General features: G+C 40.9%; 1 protein-coding gene across 1 annotated transcript in view; it reads left to right on the top strand.

Annotated features, from left to right (window-relative positions):
- VPS13A (vacuolar protein sorting 13 homolog A) overlaps positions 1–17,891 on the top strand; it is a 151,736-nt gene that overhangs the window by 65,340 nt on the left and 68,505 nt on the right. Inside the window, exons 33-42 of the mRNA XM_048504374.1 lie at positions 121–428; positions 763–910; positions 3,452–3,602; positions 5,745–5,872; positions 7,016–7,185; positions 9,035–9,261; positions 10,409–10,641; positions 12,339–12,431; positions 13,836–14,192; positions 15,676–15,777. Of these exons, the coding sequence (XP_048360331.1) occupies positions 121–428; positions 763–910; positions 3,452–3,602; positions 5,745–5,872; positions 7,016–7,185; positions 9,035–9,261; positions 10,409–10,641; positions 12,339–12,431; positions 13,836–14,192; positions 15,676–15,777 (1,917 nt within the window). The remainder of the gene's footprint in view (positions 1–120; positions 429–762; positions 911–3,451; positions 3,603–5,744; positions 5,873–7,015; positions 7,186–9,034; positions 9,262–10,408; positions 10,642–12,338; positions 12,432–13,835; positions 14,193–15,675; positions 15,778–17,891) is intronic.

Raw genomic sequence — 17,891 nt, 5'->3', positions numbered from 1 at the left:
GTGCCCTTGATGTGTTTGTGAGAAAAAAAATACACTGAAAATTCAGAATATGTTAATTTGAACATTGGTAGATAAATGAAACTTGACACTATTGCTGAAGTGTTTTTGTCTTTTGTCTAGGCTTTTATAAACAATTTTCAAACAGCAAAGGAAGCAATTACTGAAGCCACTGTTCAGGCTGCAGAAAAAGCAGCTACTGGTGTAAAGGAATTGGCTCAACAGAGTTCACGAATGGCACTGAATGTCAATATTAAAGCACCAGTTGTCATAATACCGCAGTCAGCCATATCTGCAGATGTTCTTGTTGCTGATTTTGGTTTGATCACTATAAAAAATGAATTTTCACTTGTTAAAGTTAAAGGTCGATATAATCTTCCACCTGTCCTTGACTGTATTCATGTGAAACTGAGTGAACTGAAATTATACAGGTGATTTAAGATAATTTATAGTTAATTATTCAAAGTGGAATTGTCAAAATGAATAATTAATATAAAGCCTTAAGCAAAATATTGCTAGGATGCACTGTATTTTACAAATAAACCAAACATAAAATTAGGGTTACCGGTACTTACAAATGTTTAAAAAGAAAAAGAAAACTGTTCCTACTTCCTTGTTCTTTACTTAACTCCAAATATTTTTAAAAGATTATTCTGGAAAGTCTTTTCCTTTCTGTGAATTCTAAATTAATTAAAGCTGCAGTCATGAATACGTGCTCTGCAATCCTAAGTAAACTGTTGCTCAGTTATTAATTTCTATTTACAGATCAAGCATTGTAAGAAACTCACTGCAAAAGGAAATACAGCTGCTACAACCGTTAAATCTTGAAGTAACAGTTGAACGGAATTTAGCTGCTATCTGGTATCATGATATTCCTGATATTAAAATATTTGGACATCTCAAACCAATGAATGTAAGATTTTCATTTAGAAATCTGTGTTTTGCATTAACCTAAGTAACTAAACATACCAAAAATTATAGTTACTTTTGTTTAGGGTGGTGTGGTGATTGCTTCTAGATTCTAGAACGGAAAAGTTATAAATGATCTATCTTTTTTTCTTTTTAATATTTTTGGGGGGACGAGTGGTTTGTAGTTCCATTCTCCAGACATCACAACCAGTCCCTGATCTCAGGATGCATATGCAGATGAGGCTTGGTGATTCAGTAAACTCAAATCACAGACACACACACACCCCAGCTCTATCATCTTTTTTTGTGTTTTTCTTTTACTGATTAAAAAAATCAGATGCATATGAAAAGCTGAATACACCTGGTGCTTTCAGCTTTTTAAATGCCACCCCCACCCCCAAGTTCAAGGCAGCATGGATATCTCTTCCCTACCCATGCTTTTCAAGCCATCCTAGGTGTGTAAAGCATGGACGGAATGAGAGGCAGACAGATCTCCGTGCTGCAATACGTAGTGCACCTTTAAAGTTTTAAACCACTTACAATTGATGGCTGTAATCTAGATTCCTGTGAAAACAAATTGTGGAGTGTATAAAATCCAATATGTAATTTTTGTGAATTATTTCCATGCAACCTTTGGAACTTTATGTTCTGTCCTCCACTTCCCTTACTGCAAAAGTGAATAGTGGTTTCTGGTAGTGATGCTCAAGCACCCACCAGTTTGACTCACGCTCTGATCATCAATCTCAATCAGAAGCAGATTGATTGGCAGCCTATCCATTCCTATTTATTGCAAACAGGAGCCTTTTCTCTGTATCCCAGCCTTCAGATACGCAAGGAGAATTTTGTAGGGGGTGGTCAGAAGCCTCCTTTCAGCAGGTTGGAGGATGAGCTGAGAACTGCCTTCTGATTTTCCCTCACTGCTGAAATTTCACAACTTCTTCTCTACAAGATGCTGCAAAATTACCCAGGGCTGGACACAAAAGCCAGTCAGGTTCTCATCTCTTGTTTTGGGAAGCTTGACTGCATCCCAGCCATACAGGGATACAGCAGTTTCTAGGGTGGTGAGGCAGGCATCTTGCTGGAACAGAAGCCAACTCTCAATTAATTAGGAGATCAGGCTTCAATTCATCCCTCTTGAGATGTCACAAAGTTCCTAGACCTTGAAATCAGATGTTTATGCACACACAAGAAAACTTTACTGCATCCCTGCCTCGGGTATTAGAGTACCATCTGAGAGTCAGCATCTAATATTGCCTTGGAAGCTTTACTGTGAAGATTCTTTGGAGTGAAGATCAGAATGGTCTTCTGCACTGGAAACTTTGCTGTGTCCCAGCTTTGGAGAAATGAGCCCTGTCCCAGTTTCCTGAAGGAAATTAGAAGCCAACTCTCAGCTGATCCTGCTCCATCAAGCCAGCAAATGATTTTTGAAGTTAGAAGAAGAAGAAGAAGAGTTTGGATTTATATCCCCCCTTTTCTCTCCTGCAGGAGACTCAAAGGGGTTTACAATCTCCTTGCACTTCCCCACTCACAACAAACACCCTGTGAGGTAGGTGGGGCTGAGAGAGCTCCGAGAAGCTGTGACTAGCCCAAGGTCACCCAGCTGGCGTGTGTGGGAGTGTACAGGCTAATCTGAATTCCCCAGATAAGCCTCCACAGCTCAGGCGACAGAGCTGAGAATCAAACCCGGTTCCTCCATATTAGATACACAAGCTCTTAGCCTCCTACGCCACTGCTGCTCCAGTTAGCAACAATAGGGCATCCTCATACGTGTTTAGGAGCTGCTCAATTTGAATGATGTAAATTTCAGAGATCTGGAGCTTGATTGAAGTTGTAAATACATTGGGCTTGTGAACATGATTATGATAAAATTCTCACCATTCCTGTGGAGCTGGGTAGAACATATGTTAAAATCAATGTTAGATCTCTCTATTATGTCAAAGTGCCTTCTTTACTTGAGAAGAAATTGTGGGTGAGAAGAACATGCAAGTTCAATACTTATTCTTCCTCCTTCGTCTCCTATTGGTTGTTCTTCCTCTTTTAGAATTCAGAAGAAACTATGAGCAGGCCAGCAAAAAAGAGATTCCATTGTGTTTAAAACACTGAATTTTCATGGCCTTATAAGAGGGATTTCAGAAAGAAGGGAGTTTTGCACACAAAATAATGGGTCAGAGTTACATACACTGTGAAATTTCTTGCAATGTTATTAAGGAGCCAGCATGGTGTAGTGGTTAAGAGCAGGTGGACTCTAATCTGGTGAACTGGATTTATTTCCATGCTCCTACTCATGAAGCCTGCTAGGTGGCCTTGGGCTAGTCACAGTTGTCTCAGAACTCTCTCAGCCCCATCAACCTCACAAAGTGTCTGTTATGGGGAGAGGAAGGGAAAAGGAGTTTGTAAACTGCCTTGAGACCTCTTACAGGTGTGAATGGCAGGGTATACGTCCAAACTCTTCTTCTCTTCGTAAACAAATTTTAATGGCAGAAATCCCACTGTTTTTCATGCACTACCTAAATGAAACTTAGAAATCTCTCTTTTTTTTCCAAAGTTGATTCTGAGCCAGGAGGATGTAACCACTATCTTAAGGACCCTGAATGAAAATTTAGGAGAGAGCTCAAGCTCTGCAGCTACTGTACCAGAGCTCAAAGAACCTGGAAGCAGCCACAGTGAAGTAATGACTACTTCAATGTATTCTGGAGGTATGTTTGGCTACAAAAATTATTTAAATTAGGTTATTAGAAATCAGGGGCTCACAGGATGGAACTGAAATCTCATCCCCTGTTCTAGTCCCTGCTCTCTTTTTGTTACCAGCTCTTTCTTCATCACGAGCTTAGTTTCCACTTTCTTTCCCATCCCCCCTTCTTTTCTTCTCAAACTGGTTGCAATCTCCCTCCCCAGCTTCTTCCACTGATGCTTTTTCCACTTTATTGTTTGTCTCTCTTCCAGTTGTCAACCTGCTGGTGGGGTGTGTGGTTAGGACATTTCCATCCAGCCCCTACCAAATGGGTTTATAGTGGCAGAGACTTGGGCCATTTCCACGACGCTGGGACCGTTCGCATGGACGGTCCCAGAAAGAGCCGAGACGACGGCGCCGCAGAGCGCCATCGCCCAGCCGACCCGGCATGTCCCCGGGCCTCCGGCACGTCGCTGAGGCCTGAGGACACGCCCCCCCCGGCCCTGCGCGCCTGCTCCAGCGTCGCAGGGCAGGGGGGCATGTCCCCAGGCCTCAGCGACGCGCCGGAGGCCCGGGGACAAGGTAAGTGCAGGGAGGGAGTGGGGGGGGGAGGCGCCTTGAAGCCGCTGCCGTTCGCACGGCAGCAGCTTCAAGCCGGCGTTCCCGGGAAAGTGCGCTTCCCAGCATACTCCGGAAACGCCAGCTTGGCACCGGTTGGGCGGCGCGATGCAGCTGCGCCCCCTGTGCGAATGGCAGCCTGGGGACGGCCTTTTTTCCGTCCCCAGGCCCCCATATTCTGCCCGTGCGGAAACGGCCTTTGAGAAACTTGTGGTGGACATCACATCCTCTGCAGGTTCCGGCTTCTTCATGTAGCTTTCTTCTCCCTTGTGCTTCCTCTTTTTCCCTCCCACTACCTCCTCTTCCCTCTTTCCTTTCCTACCATAACTACTTTCCTTGCTCACTTCCACTCCTTACAGTTTCTGTCATTGCCTTGCTCACCAGCACTACTACCTGCCTACCTACCTTTCTGCCTACCTTGCTTGTGTCACTGTCTGCCCACCCACTGCCCACCCACTTGCTGAATCTGCCTTCTCATGCTTCTGTCATCTATTTATTGTGTTGCTATAACAACTCTTAAAATAGCAACCATGATCATTTTTGTTCAGTAAGTGTGGGTTTTCAGAATTCTTCAAAGGCCCCTCCCCCCAACTTTTGAACTTTTATGTATCCCCTCCCCCAACCATCAGATCAGGACCCCATTGTGTCAATTTTTTGATGCATACTCTGAGGCTAGAGATATACTGATAAAAATTGTTGTGTAAAGATGCATAGGTACAGGTAATAAACATGTGATGCCCTGGAGGGTGGTATGAATAAGGGAAATCTTAGAAATAATTAAAAATTGAACATATAAAGTTATACTGAATTGGACTGTTAGTCCATTCAGACTCAGTATAATTTGCTCTGACGGGGGCTCAGACTGAGGTCTTTCACATCACTTGCAACTTGATCCCTTTTAACTGGATATGAGTTGTAAAATGTTTTACAACAATTTTTTTTAACAGCATACCCATGAGCCTTTGCTAAATATGCATATTTAGCAAAGGCTCATGGGTATGCTGTTACAAAATATTTTAAATTCATTTTTATTTTTAGTTTTATATCCTGCCCATCCCAGAAGGGCTCAGGGCGGCAACAATATGTTTAACCTACATTACAGTTAAAAATCATAATTTTAAAAATGCTCGCCATAACTTAAAAGATAGTCCAAAGGCAGAACCGTGCCTGCTAAAAGATGAGCTTTTTAACACACAGAGCCTGCGGGCCTATGTGTAGCCTGGGCGTCTGAGGCACTTGTGCCTGGCTTGGCAGGGGGCGTGGTCTCTCGGGGGAGCACAACAGACAGGCCTGAGCGCCATTTTGCCCTGGGCTCTGTTTCCCCTCACTACACCCCTGGGGTTAAAAAAATAAGACATCCCCTGAAAATAAGCCAACACATCTTTTGGAGCAAAATTAATATAAGAACCCATCTTATTTTGCGGGGAACATGGTAAGAAATTGTAGCCCCATATTGATCATATGCACTTGTATTAGAAAATGTGTCATTTTGTCTTTTGCTGTAGATATAGTATTTGCAACTAATGTTAATGGCTGTACATTTTTTAAGGTGGAATGAAAGTGGTAACATCCGCTGTAGTGGAAACACGCTCTTCTGCTAAAGTTAAAACAACACTAAAATTGGACTTCCAGTTTGATTCACTCACTTTGGTTTTATACAGTCCAAACTCCAATCAGGTGAGCAAATAAATCCTTTCTAGGTACTGTATATCCCTCTGTATTTCAGTGAGCTTAGACCAGAGAAACTGCACATAGGATGAGTTCGTAGCTATTAGCAGGCAGAGAGTGCAATTTTGTTCCAGTATTAATCATGTGGCTAGCCAATTGAACAGATGAGACTTAGAGAGCCTTGGTATGTGAGGAACTTCCTGTTACATTTAATATTTTTTATATTTTTAATTTTAAAAATATTTTTTCATAAGACTAAATTTTGTGACATTTTATGACACTTTCTAGGGTACGTCTTTACATAGTGACATAATAGAGAAACACAGCTTTATATATTAAGTAGTTCTCATTTGCTTTCTCAGCACTTCACTCAGACATAATGGTTTCTTCCTTTCAAGAATGGCTGAAGTCCTTTGGTTTACATACATTCCCTTCTCATGAGTGGCTCAGCTTTTTGAAGGTTTTTGAGATATTAGACATGATCTTCTGTATCTAAGCAACCAGAGAAAGCAATTGAGCTAGAAAGCATCTGAGGGTAGTTTATCTGAATTCTAGCCCCAAACTCTTCATGTTGTCAGTGTTTTTCAATCTTCCGCATCATTGCACTGCTGAACTAAGAATGGCAGTTCTCAAACAAAGAAATTTCAAAGGAAATTGCAATGTGAGATTGCTGAAACTGAGTTAATTCACAAGTTTAGAACAGTGGACTCCTGAGGGGTGAATAGGGACATGGGATTTTTATTTCACTATAGATGCTAATTTTCTGCCTCCAAGCGTTTCTCCTTTGCTTTAATCAAGCGGATCACAATATGCCTGGTACCTTTGCATCCTTTACAGGCATTCTTTACAACATTCTTCCCACCTTCTGACCAGGATTAGGATAAAAGGATTCAGATCTTGACTTCTCTATTATGTCTGATGAAGGGCTCTTTGATCTCAAAAGCTTATACCCCAAAACTCTTTTTGGTCTCTAAGGTGGTACTGAACTTGAATCTAACAATTTGCTTTGTTATCAGTAGACTTTAAGTTAACTTTCAGTTCTCTATCTTGTATGATTTTCTAATTGAGTTTAGGAATCTGATCACAGCGATAGCATTAATGTTTGCAGAATATTATACTTAATTCAGATTTTTCATTTTCTTTTCATAACAGAGTTCAGTTCTTGATCAACGAGATAATGCTCTGAAACTTGCTGAATTTAAATTGGTGTTAATATCAGCTGCTGTCAAAATGTTGTCAGATGAGTCAATGAATGCTTCTGTCAAGTTAACAAACTGCACTTTAGATGATAAACGGCAGACAGTTCAGAAGGCTACACCAAGGTAGTAATTTCATTAAAAGGAAAAAAATTATTATATTGTTGACAGCACTGCTTCCTTTGCTGGTAGATACTGAATACAATCCAAGGTATGCTGTAAGTGTATTTAGAACTTTCCTTGCAGTTCTCACAATTAGGAGATAGTAGGTAAGCCAAGCACCTATGCAAAATTGTCTTATAAGCCGGATTAGTGAAAACTGACAAACATGTAACTACACACTTGGTTGCCTTGAAACATATGTGTATCCATGTGGATCTAATCAATAGCTCAATTTAGAATGCTGCTCTTATTTGCACAGACAAGTTTAGGTCATGGAGTATGAAACTGCATATTTTTACAATTGTTACTGAGTTTTAAATGCTTGTATATAAGTTATTGGAAAACAAGTACTATTGTGTATATGAAAGACCATTACTTATGTAAATTAATTCATCAAAATATCTTTTTTTCCTTCAGTGTTTCAACAAATTGCTGAGAGTAGTTGAAAGTATACTCTTAGGATTGTTTTTGTATGAGATCTTAGTTTGAGAAAGGCAGCCATATTTGTGATCGCAGCAATCTACAATTTTCGAATATGTATTTCCATTCCTCATCCTTCTTAATTCCCTCTGTTTGCCTTCTATTATTCTGTCTTTTACGCTTTCTGTTCTTGATTCTGTTTGAGAAAATTTCAGTTCCATTGACAGAGATTATGATTTTTTGACTCATTAATGTGTTTTGTGTGTGTATGTGTATAAAACAGGATTTGCTATTTTATTTTTGCATTTTGCTGGGGATGTTTTTAACTGTCATTACAAGCTATGTTGAACCACAAGGAAAGGCAGGATGTAAATGTTTTGATAATAAATAAATAAAACATGAAATTTAATAGCCAAAGGTGGACCTATAGATGGTTGCCAGGAAACAGTAGAGCAACAATATTTTGAGACAAAAATATGTACAGGCATACAATAAATGCTTTATTAACTGGCATCTGCAGGGAATGGAGTTGCCGGTTAACCCAGTAATCCAGTTTACAAACCTCTTTCAATGGGGCAGTTAAGTGGGCAGTAGCCATGAATGGACTAGGTAGGGATGTGTTTCCTGTTCCTTGGCCACTTGTTCAGACTTGAGAGCAGGTAGTGGAGGGCATCCCTGCCAGCTTTTGGTCATGGGCAGAGGTGGGATCCAACCAGTTCTCACCACTTCTCTAGAAGTGGTTACTAATTTTTTCTGAGTGCCGAGAAGGGGTTACTAAAGCAACCTCCCTACCCAATAGGGACTGGAGGTGCGTGTGTGCGGTGGCATCACTGATTGAATCCCACCACCGTCGGAACCTGTTATTAAAATGTTTGGATCCCACCACTGGTCATGGGTGTTACTAATGCAGCACCAGCATGAATGGGTAGCAGTTATGGTCAGAAAGGACTCCCTGCTCATCTTCTGTTTGGTTTCATGACAGATTAAGTGGCAGAGCAGCAAGAAGCACTTCTTGGGCAGCTCTCAGCCATGGCGTTCATGCTTCATCCAGGCTCTGTGCTGGCTGAAAACAAGCTGAATTTTTGCCTTTAATGTTCAGGAGGACATTTTTTAATAAAGAAAATAGGACTACATGATAGATTGGTCCAGGAAAATGCACTGTTTCTGCTGATCTGATACCATCTTCTGCATTGTCAATAGGTCTTGTATAATAGTTATGCTTTGTTTGGAAAACAGCTTCATTTAAAAATTCTGTAATTCCTAGTCCTATTACATTGCTTGTTTGATGTATTATCTTATTGATTTCACTGATTTAAACTGTGTGATCTGCCTTAAGTTTCAGTGAGAAAAACAGACTATAAATAACATAAATGTTCCACTAATTGTTTTTCAGAATGGTGGAAATGAAATATGGATCAGAAAAGAAAGTCATGGTGGATATAAGCTATAAGCAAAGTAGAGATGGCACCACAGTCATTGACACAGTTGTTCAGGAAACGCATCTCTGTGCCAGCATAGAGTTTTTATTAACTGTGGCAGATGTATTTCTAAAGGCAACTGCTGAAAGTACTGCTGCACAAAAAAACTTCAAGCAACAAACTTTAGCTGTGAAGGAACAAGGTCAGTTCAGTATATATGTACTCAGTGTATATGTGGCGGGGGGTATCGTAACAGAACCCATTACTTGTCTAATATCATGACAACTTAAGATCAGCCTTTACAGCCATTCACTTTCAAATCATGCAGTCTGCCTTGTTAACAGCACATTATTCTTGCAGATAGATGTCGTGTCCCTGGACAATTGAATAATGAGATTTTGTGTTCAAACAATTTCCTTTATTGAAAACAGCATCAGGCTATAGCATTTAGACTTCCATTGACAGTCTGAGAATCAGGTGCCAAAACAGCTTCCATTATACCCTCATTCCGTTCCCCCCTCTCCACGTCGCTTGACACCGTCTTCCACTGCCAGTTCCCAGGAAGGTGAAGGCACAGCCTTCACCAAGGCAAAACAATCCATGTTCCCCAATGCTTTGAAATGTAGATTCAAGCAGGTAAGCGCAACTAATGAACAAGCAAGAGACAGCAGTTACAGACAGGGGATCCCACCTCCTTTTCGAGAGACTTCATGGGATCAGGCTAGAACAAAGCCAGTTCGTGACAATAGATTACTCAGCATATTTGTTTCTGTGATATGGTTGAGGTTGAGGATCTTCACTTACTACATTCTGTGCTGACCTCCATATTGGGAGCTTAGATATATATTTTTGATGGTTGCTTTAGCCAATCTGACTACATGCACAGCTGATGAGAAAATACTGTTTCTTGTGACTAATCCCATATCCTACATACCTGTCAGCACTGTAAACTCTAGCTGCTAAGAAAATATGTGCAAAAGTGAAGTCTGAAACTTAAAATCTGTAGTTTTGTAATCTTCGTCTGATGGCTGGCATCTTATCCGATTGGTTTTATCTTTCCTTTTGGAATTTCTCTTTTATTTAGAACAATGTTGTAATAGATTTTGGCCACAAGCAGTAAACATTAATGACTGCTATATAATTCACATACTGTGTACATGTATCCATGTGGTTCCACAGGCTCACTAGCTGTGCCAGCTGCTCCCAACCCACCAGGAACAATGTCAGGCAGTAGTCCATCCAGGAAAGGGAAGGAGGGATGGCACCTTTGGCCACTCCCGCCCAGGCAGAGAGGACTCTCCACAAAATTGCATTCATTTCTTATTGATTGTTAAACGTTACATTTTTAGCTCCTGTACAACCAGTATCTACAGTGGAAATCAATGTTGTTGTTAAAAATCCTGAGATTGTGTTTGTTGCTGATTTAACAAGAAGAGATGCTCCTGCACTAGTAGTTACAGCACAGTTTGAAGTCTGCATGAAAAATGGTCCTGAGATGTCTAAAATGACAGCTGCTGTTAAACACTTAACAATGCAAGCATGCCCATTTCTTCCAGAAATGAGAAAAGACAATATTACCATGGTAAGATCTTAAGATATAATCTAGAGCTGTATAAGTGAAAATATTGAGACTTGCAGTATGTAAAAAGTCAGTATGTGTATTAGATGTATGTTTAGGTCTTCAGATTTCTGTTAATAGAGATATGAATTAATAATTAGTAATATGACTAATGGTGAAGTGTTGTTGTATGTTCTTGGTTAAATCCCTGGCATTTGTGTGTAAAATAATCAGGTTGTAGGTAATATGAAAGATTTCCACCCAGTGGCGTACCTAGGCAAACTGGAGCCCTGGGCGAAACCTGAGTTTGATCTCCCACCCCCACCCCCACCCCCCGGGCAGCCACTCTTCCCCACCGTGACCAAACAATGATTTTTTCCACCAGGTCGTTTCAAAGTCATCATCACATTATAGAACATACCCCAACTCACAAATCTGAACGCAGCAATGGGCCAGTGCCACACAGCAGAAATAAAAAATGTTGAAAACATTTTCAAAATGCTTTCAAAATGTTTTATTACTATTATGAAAACATTTTATGGTGTTGTCTCCAGTCCCCCCAGTTGAGGGAAACAGCATCACTTTCAATGTTATTTAAACTGGGGACCCCAAATTCTCCCTTTAAGGTGGATTTAAAAGGAGAATCTGAACTCCCTAGTATAAACGATGCCCTAACCCAAACAGCATCATTTTCAATAGTGTTTAAACTAGGGAGCCCAGATTCTCCTTTTAAATCCACCTTAAAGGTAGAATCTGAGGTCCCCAGTAAACAACATTGAAAGTGATGCTGTTTTGGGGTGGATTCTCCCCCACCCTGAAACAGCATCACTTTCAATGTTTAAACTGGGGACCTCAGATTCTCCCTTTAAATTCATGCCAAAGGGGGTGGATTTAATAACAACAACAACAACAACAACAACAACCTTTATTAGGCATTGAGAGAATAAAAGAAAGAAAACAAGCATTGGCAGGAAGGGGGTAGATTTAAAAGGAGAATCTGTGGAAATTTAGGGAGTGCCTGCTGTCAGGAGTGCAATTATTAAGATAGCAGCACCAAAATTTCAGAGTATCTTTGTGAGCCCCTACTGATGATACCACCCAGGTTTGGTGAAGTTTGGTTAAGGGAGTCCAAAGTTATGGACCCTCAAATGTCTAACCCCCATCTCCTATTAGCTCCCATTGGAAACAATGGGGGATGGGGGCACCCCCTTTGGGAGTTCATAACTTTGGACTCCCTAAACCAAACCTCACCAAACCTGGGTGATATCATCAGGAGGGTCTCCTGAAAATTCTCTGAAATTTCTGTGCTGCTAGCCTAAAAACTGCTCCCCCTGCAGGCCAAAAATGGAAAAAAACACTGAAATTACAAAAAATCCCACAAACAAACCTGTATTTTTGGCGCCCACCACAAGGGGGCGCACTAGGCAACTGCCCACTTTGCCCAATAGGAGGAAGGCCTCTGTTTCCACCTGAGACCTTAAGGAATTTTTGCCAGTCACGTTTCTGATCTTGATAGACTAATGGTCTATCACGTGTACTTTATGTATGTTCCTTGCTTCCAGGAAAAAGGTGTGTATAACATTTTACTACTTAGGAAAGCAGCATTTGTTGTTTAGCTTTATTCATACCAAATGTGCCTCTATTCTAGTTAAGTGTTCAGCTGATTTTTGCTGTATGTTCAGAGCATGTCTTATATTCAATTAATCATTATTTGTACCCAGATATTGCAGCCCTGTGATCTCTTCTTTGAAATGATCCAATCAGGTGCAGATCCACAGAAAGCTGATCTATCTGTTAAATCTATAATACTTAAGGTAGGTTAAAAGTTTGTTTGTACTGGAGTTAATTGGGGTTGTAGTTTTAGTTCTGTGGTTCAGTTTTAATGAATTATATATGTCTATTTTATATCCCCCCTTTCTGTCCTGTAGGAGACTCAAAGGGGCTTACAATCTTCTCGCCCTTCCCCCCTCACAACAAACACCCTGTGAGGTGGGTGGGGCTGAGAAAGCTCCGAAAAGCTGTGACTAGCCCAAGGTCACCCAGCTGGCGTGTGTGGGAGTGCACAGGCTAACCTGAATTCCCCAGATAAGCCTCCACAGCTGCAGCAGCAGAACGGGGAATCAAACCCGGCTTCTTCAGATTAGTATGCACCTGCTCTTAACCACTACACCACTGCTGCTCCTATTACCTATCTAAATTCCCATAAAGACCCTAAAAATCTATACAGTGGGGGCTTCTGCAACCTGGGTCATCTCTCAAATCTGCCAAAAACAAACACACAACTACAAAAAGGAACACGAGTTCATATGCACATATGTTTGTACTGGAGTTAATTGGGGTTGTAGTTTTAGTTCTGTGGTTCAGTTTTAATGAATTATATATGTCTATTTTATAGTGTTAAACAGTATTAAAATATTCGAATAAAGTTTATTAAATATGCAAAACAAAGAGGTAATATATAACTTATATTTTGTATGCCATTAGAAGAAGAAGATGAGTTTGGATTTATATCCCTCCCTTTCTGTCCTGTAGGAGACTCAAAGAGTTTTCTAATGGCAAACTCATCTTCTTCTTCTAATGGCATACAATGGAGACTCTAATGGAGACTCAAAGTATGCCTGTGCATATGAAGACACCATCAGAAAAAGACATGTAGGCAGTATCTGAGATTGTGGTATCAATCCAAAATGGTGCCAAGCATTCTGTGTCCCCATTCCAGAGATAATGGGAGGCTAAGCCTAGCAGAGAAGAAGGGAGGCAGGAAGAAGGGGAGATGAGCAAGAGACAAGGAAAGAGAATGGAGAGAATAGAAGCTGCAGGGGAGGAGTGAAAAATGAGCTTGAAGGGGAGGGGCAAGCGATAGCAGCAAGATGGGGATGGAACTGAAGTAAATGAGGAACTGGAGACTAGGAAACAACATGGAGGGCAACAATCAATAAAATAAAGGGGTGCAGGAGTGGAGTTCATAACAGTCCTTTCAACATCTTGAAGGAATTTTCCAGCATAGTTTGTTCCCCAACGGTCTGCAGGCTTTAGTTACAACTGTTAAACAGGAGTTACTGGCACAAAATCCAGGTAAACTTTGTTATGTCCATGCAGGGTCAGCTTGACAGTTCCTCAATTGTCTTTTCTTGTCTTCCTCACTTGTCTTTTTTAGATATAATAATTTGTTGATTGAAATGTTAATAGTAATCTCTGGTATATATTTTTTTATTCAGGTATCTCCAATTATCTTAAATACAGTGATTACAATCACATCAGCACTTTTCCCAACAAAGGAGACTGAAGAAAAAGATATTAGTCCTATACCTCCAGATCTGTGGGATCAGAAGGATATTAAAAAGTTAAACATGTGGTTTCTTGAAGAGTCAGATGAAAATCAAACTCCTATTTCTGAAACTGAATTGGTTCCCACAGGAGAAACATTGCAAATGAAAGTTGATGCAGTTGTTATAACTCTTGAAGCTGGTGTGGGACACAGAACAGTGCCAATGCTGCTAGCAAAGTCATCATTTTCCGGAGTGGTTAGAAACTGGAGTACTCTGATCCATCTGTCCTCTCGGCTAGAACTTGAGGTAATATAGAATTCTGTTACTAGCATAGACTTCTGCTTTGTAAATGATGGCCACTTCATGGAAGTTGCTGAAATGTTGGCTGCAATTGTTGTCTAACAGACCTGAGAATGCAGTGAATTGTTTTGTTCAAAGTTCCAACTTCAGTGAAGTATACAGTTGCCAACACAATAATTTGCAGTAGTAAACCTCAGATTTCAGAAGGCTGCACTTCATATTCAACATTTGGCATCTTTACTCCTCTCTACAGTAAAAAAAGTATGAGAGGCAAGCACATGTTCAATTTTGTGATTCAGGATCATTCTTTAACTACATTTGTTTCTTTGTTTATATCCTGACCTTTCCCATTGGCATTAGGCTGGCAGGGAGATCACAGTTACTGTATTTTATATCTCTCCCAGTCATCTGGGCAATGAGTGAGGGAAGGCAACCGTGTTTGACTGTGAACCTGAAATTTAAAATGTGTCGTGAGCATGAATACTACCCTTCAGTCCAGTAGCTCAATCTCCAAGTTAAATAATATATGTTGCAGTATCTCCCATGGAAAATAAGGCTCAGCTGTTGCTTGAGAATTATGTACAGACATACCAATTTTCACTCCAAAATCTAAAATACTATGTATTTTGCATCCTCCTCTCCGTCTTTCACGGTTCCCTTGAAATGGACACAGAAGTCATGTTTGAATTCAATCTAGAAATACGGAGTAGTGTCCTAAGCATGTATACTTAGTTCCATTCCAATATTGTAGCATTAGCAATAAAGCCTGCTGTGCCAAATAGTACAACCAACTCTAGACAACTGTTAGAGGTAGGCAGCAGTGAGGCAGGATCTGTTCAAATCAGTAGTGAACATTGTAAGATTTTTTTGTATACAGTGTTTTTTGTGAATATTTTGTTAGAATGAGGTAGTAATGTGCCTTGTTCTGGTCCATGGACAATTGGCACTTTTATATCAGCAAAGCCTTGAATTCTTGACAACGCAACATAAAGTTATCCATGTCTGAAGACTGGTTCTAGTAGGTGGACACCAATTTTCTGCAGCGTTTGACCTTGAGATTTATTAATGGTCATAACAAAGGCCAGTTTAAAGCTTAACTGTCCAGGCCCTTTAGTAACAAAACAACTTATATTATCTTCATGGTATGAAATGCAGATCTTGTGATTTATTAACCAACAGATATTGAACAACCTATGTTTATCTGAAATGCTGGCAGAAGAGTGAGACTAAATTAAGAGAAAATAGCAGCAATGAAGAGATCCTGGGTAGACCAAAATCTAATATAAACTCAAGTCACCTAGACACCAAGCACCCATTCAAATGTTTTCATAGGGACATCATGCTCAGATTACATTTTAAGCTGAATAATACAATGATTGAAGTTAGTATGCTAGTTTAATTATAAGAGTGGTGCACTTCTTTTGGTAACTATCTCCCTTTTTGTTGCTTACACAGATTGTACAATTTATATAATATTTTGAATTTTTAGGTGCATTATTACAATGAGATGTTTGGTGTGTGGGAACCCTTGCTTGAACCACTGGAAGTTGAAAACACTGATGAATTTAGACCGTGGGTTCTAGGAATGAAGGTATGATGGCTTCATTTAATTATAGGACAGATGACTTTATTGATTTAATTTGTTTTTCTATACATTTTTAATATGTTATTTCACCTAAAACTGTGTTCAGATGTTTTGAACTTAGTCTCATTGTTACTATGGCAATCTCTATCCTTGCTGGAGCAAGTGAGCAGGAAAGAAATAGCAATCTGAGTTACACAGATGATACCATATTACTGGCAGAAAAGAGTGAAGACCTGAAACAGCTACTGATGAAAATTTAAAGGAGAAAGTGCCAAAACAAGATGATAGCTGAATATCAAGGCAAAAGTAATGGCTGTTGAAAAATTACACAGCTTTAAGACTGACAATGAAGATATTTCAATTGTTAAAGATTTTCTATTCCTTGGCTCCACCATCAATCAATAGGGAGACTGCAACGAAGAAATCAGGAGACTACAAGTTGGAGAGATAGATTTGAAGGAATGAGCAAAGATCCTTAAGTGTAGAGAAGTGTTGTTAAAGACTTAGATCAAGATATTTGGTATTCCCATTATTATATACTAGCAGTGAAGCCCACTGTAGGGTAAAAAACACAGTAGGCCTGGATAGTGTGGGGCTTGAGGGCAGGCCCTTTGTGGGGGAGAAGCAATGGGCCCTAGCAAAGAGTCAAAGACTCCCTCTGCAATGTGTATTAGTGGGGCTGTAGGTGGGCAGAGGAATGGGAAGGCAGGTGGCAGGCTCACCAGGACAACTAGAAGCCACATGTTGCTGGCCCACCAGTCCACTTTGTCTTTGTGGGGTGGGTGAGGTTGGGCAGAGGAGTGGTTACTGTGGGTGGGGGGAGGCAGGAGGGGCTTGTTTGGAGGCGGGGTGGTTGGTGTTTGGGGGAGAGGACATGGAGGATTTTTTGGGTTCGGGAGGGTTTCTTGGAGGGTGGGAGGCTGGAAGAGCTTGTTGGGGCCAGGGAGGATTGTGGGGGGAGGCTGGAAAGTCTTGTGTGGGGCCAGGGAGGGTTCCTGGGGTGGGAGGAAGCCAGGAGGGCTTGTTTGGGGCCAGGGAGGATTGGGGGTGGGTGGGGGGAAAGTCATGAGAGCTTGTTTGGCTGTAGATCTTTGGAGTGGGAGTGGGCGGAAGTGTAGGAGAGCTTGTTTGGCTGTAGATTTTTGGATCTGTGGGCCAGGGAGGGTTGCTGGGAGTGGGGGGAGTGCAGGAGGGGGAGGGAGGCTTGTTAGTAGGAGCCTTGCTTGCTAGAGAATTAGGATAGGAAGGCGGTAGGCTTCTGGAGGGCCCGAACTTAGAGAGCACAAAAGGATTACGCTGTCCCAGAGGCAGGAAAGGAAGGAAAGGAACCTAGAAAAGAGGAAATTATGGGGAGAGACAGAAGTAGAGGGCTTCTGGAGCCCCAGAAGAGGGGCAGCAAGGCGGGCAGGGATGGTTAAAGGAGGGTTGGTGGAGGGTTCGTCATCGGACATTCCCTCCCTTAGCACTTTATTATTGATAAGATGGATATAGAAGCTGGACAATACAGAAAGCTTACAGGAAGATGGATTCAGCTGAAATGTGGTGTTGGAGGAGAGTTTTACAGACACCGTGGACCTCAAAAAGACAAGTGGATTCTAGATCACATCAAGCCTGAATTCTCACTGAAAGCTGAAAAGACTGACCTGTTGCTTTCATACTTTGGTCACATCATGAGAACATAAGACTCAAAAAGTTGATGGCAGTGAACAGTTAAAATATAAAATCAGCCCTAAAACAATAAATATATGTAAAACAAACTGGAATGGGGGTGGTCCATAAGGAAACACCAAACAGAAAACAATACCGTTGGCAGAAAACAATGATCTAGAGAGACAGATGAATTTCCATGGGGAGGAAATACCAAAGTTTGGGTGCCATCACCAAGAAGGTCTCTTCTTGTATTCACCTGTCTAGCCTCGGATTAATGGAGCACACAAAGTAAGTCCTCTGAAGATGACTGATGGTTGGATAGGTTCATGTGGGAGTAGACTGTCTTTAAGATGTGGTTGTCCCAAACTATATAGGTCTTCATAGATCAATGCACGCACCTTGAATTGAACCCAGAAGTAAATTTGAAATCAGTTCAGATGGAACAATACCTGAGTGATGTGATCCCTCCT

The sequence above is a fragment of the Sphaerodactylus townsendi genome, linkage group LG07 (genome assembly GCF_021028975.2).
Source record: "Sphaerodactylus townsendi isolate TG3544 linkage group LG07, MPM_Stown_v2.3, whole genome shotgun sequence".
Classification (NCBI taxonomy): Eukaryota; Metazoa; Chordata; class Lepidosauria; order Squamata; family Sphaerodactylidae; genus Sphaerodactylus; species Sphaerodactylus townsendi.
This window is presented reverse-complemented; position numbering and strand designations above follow the sequence as displayed.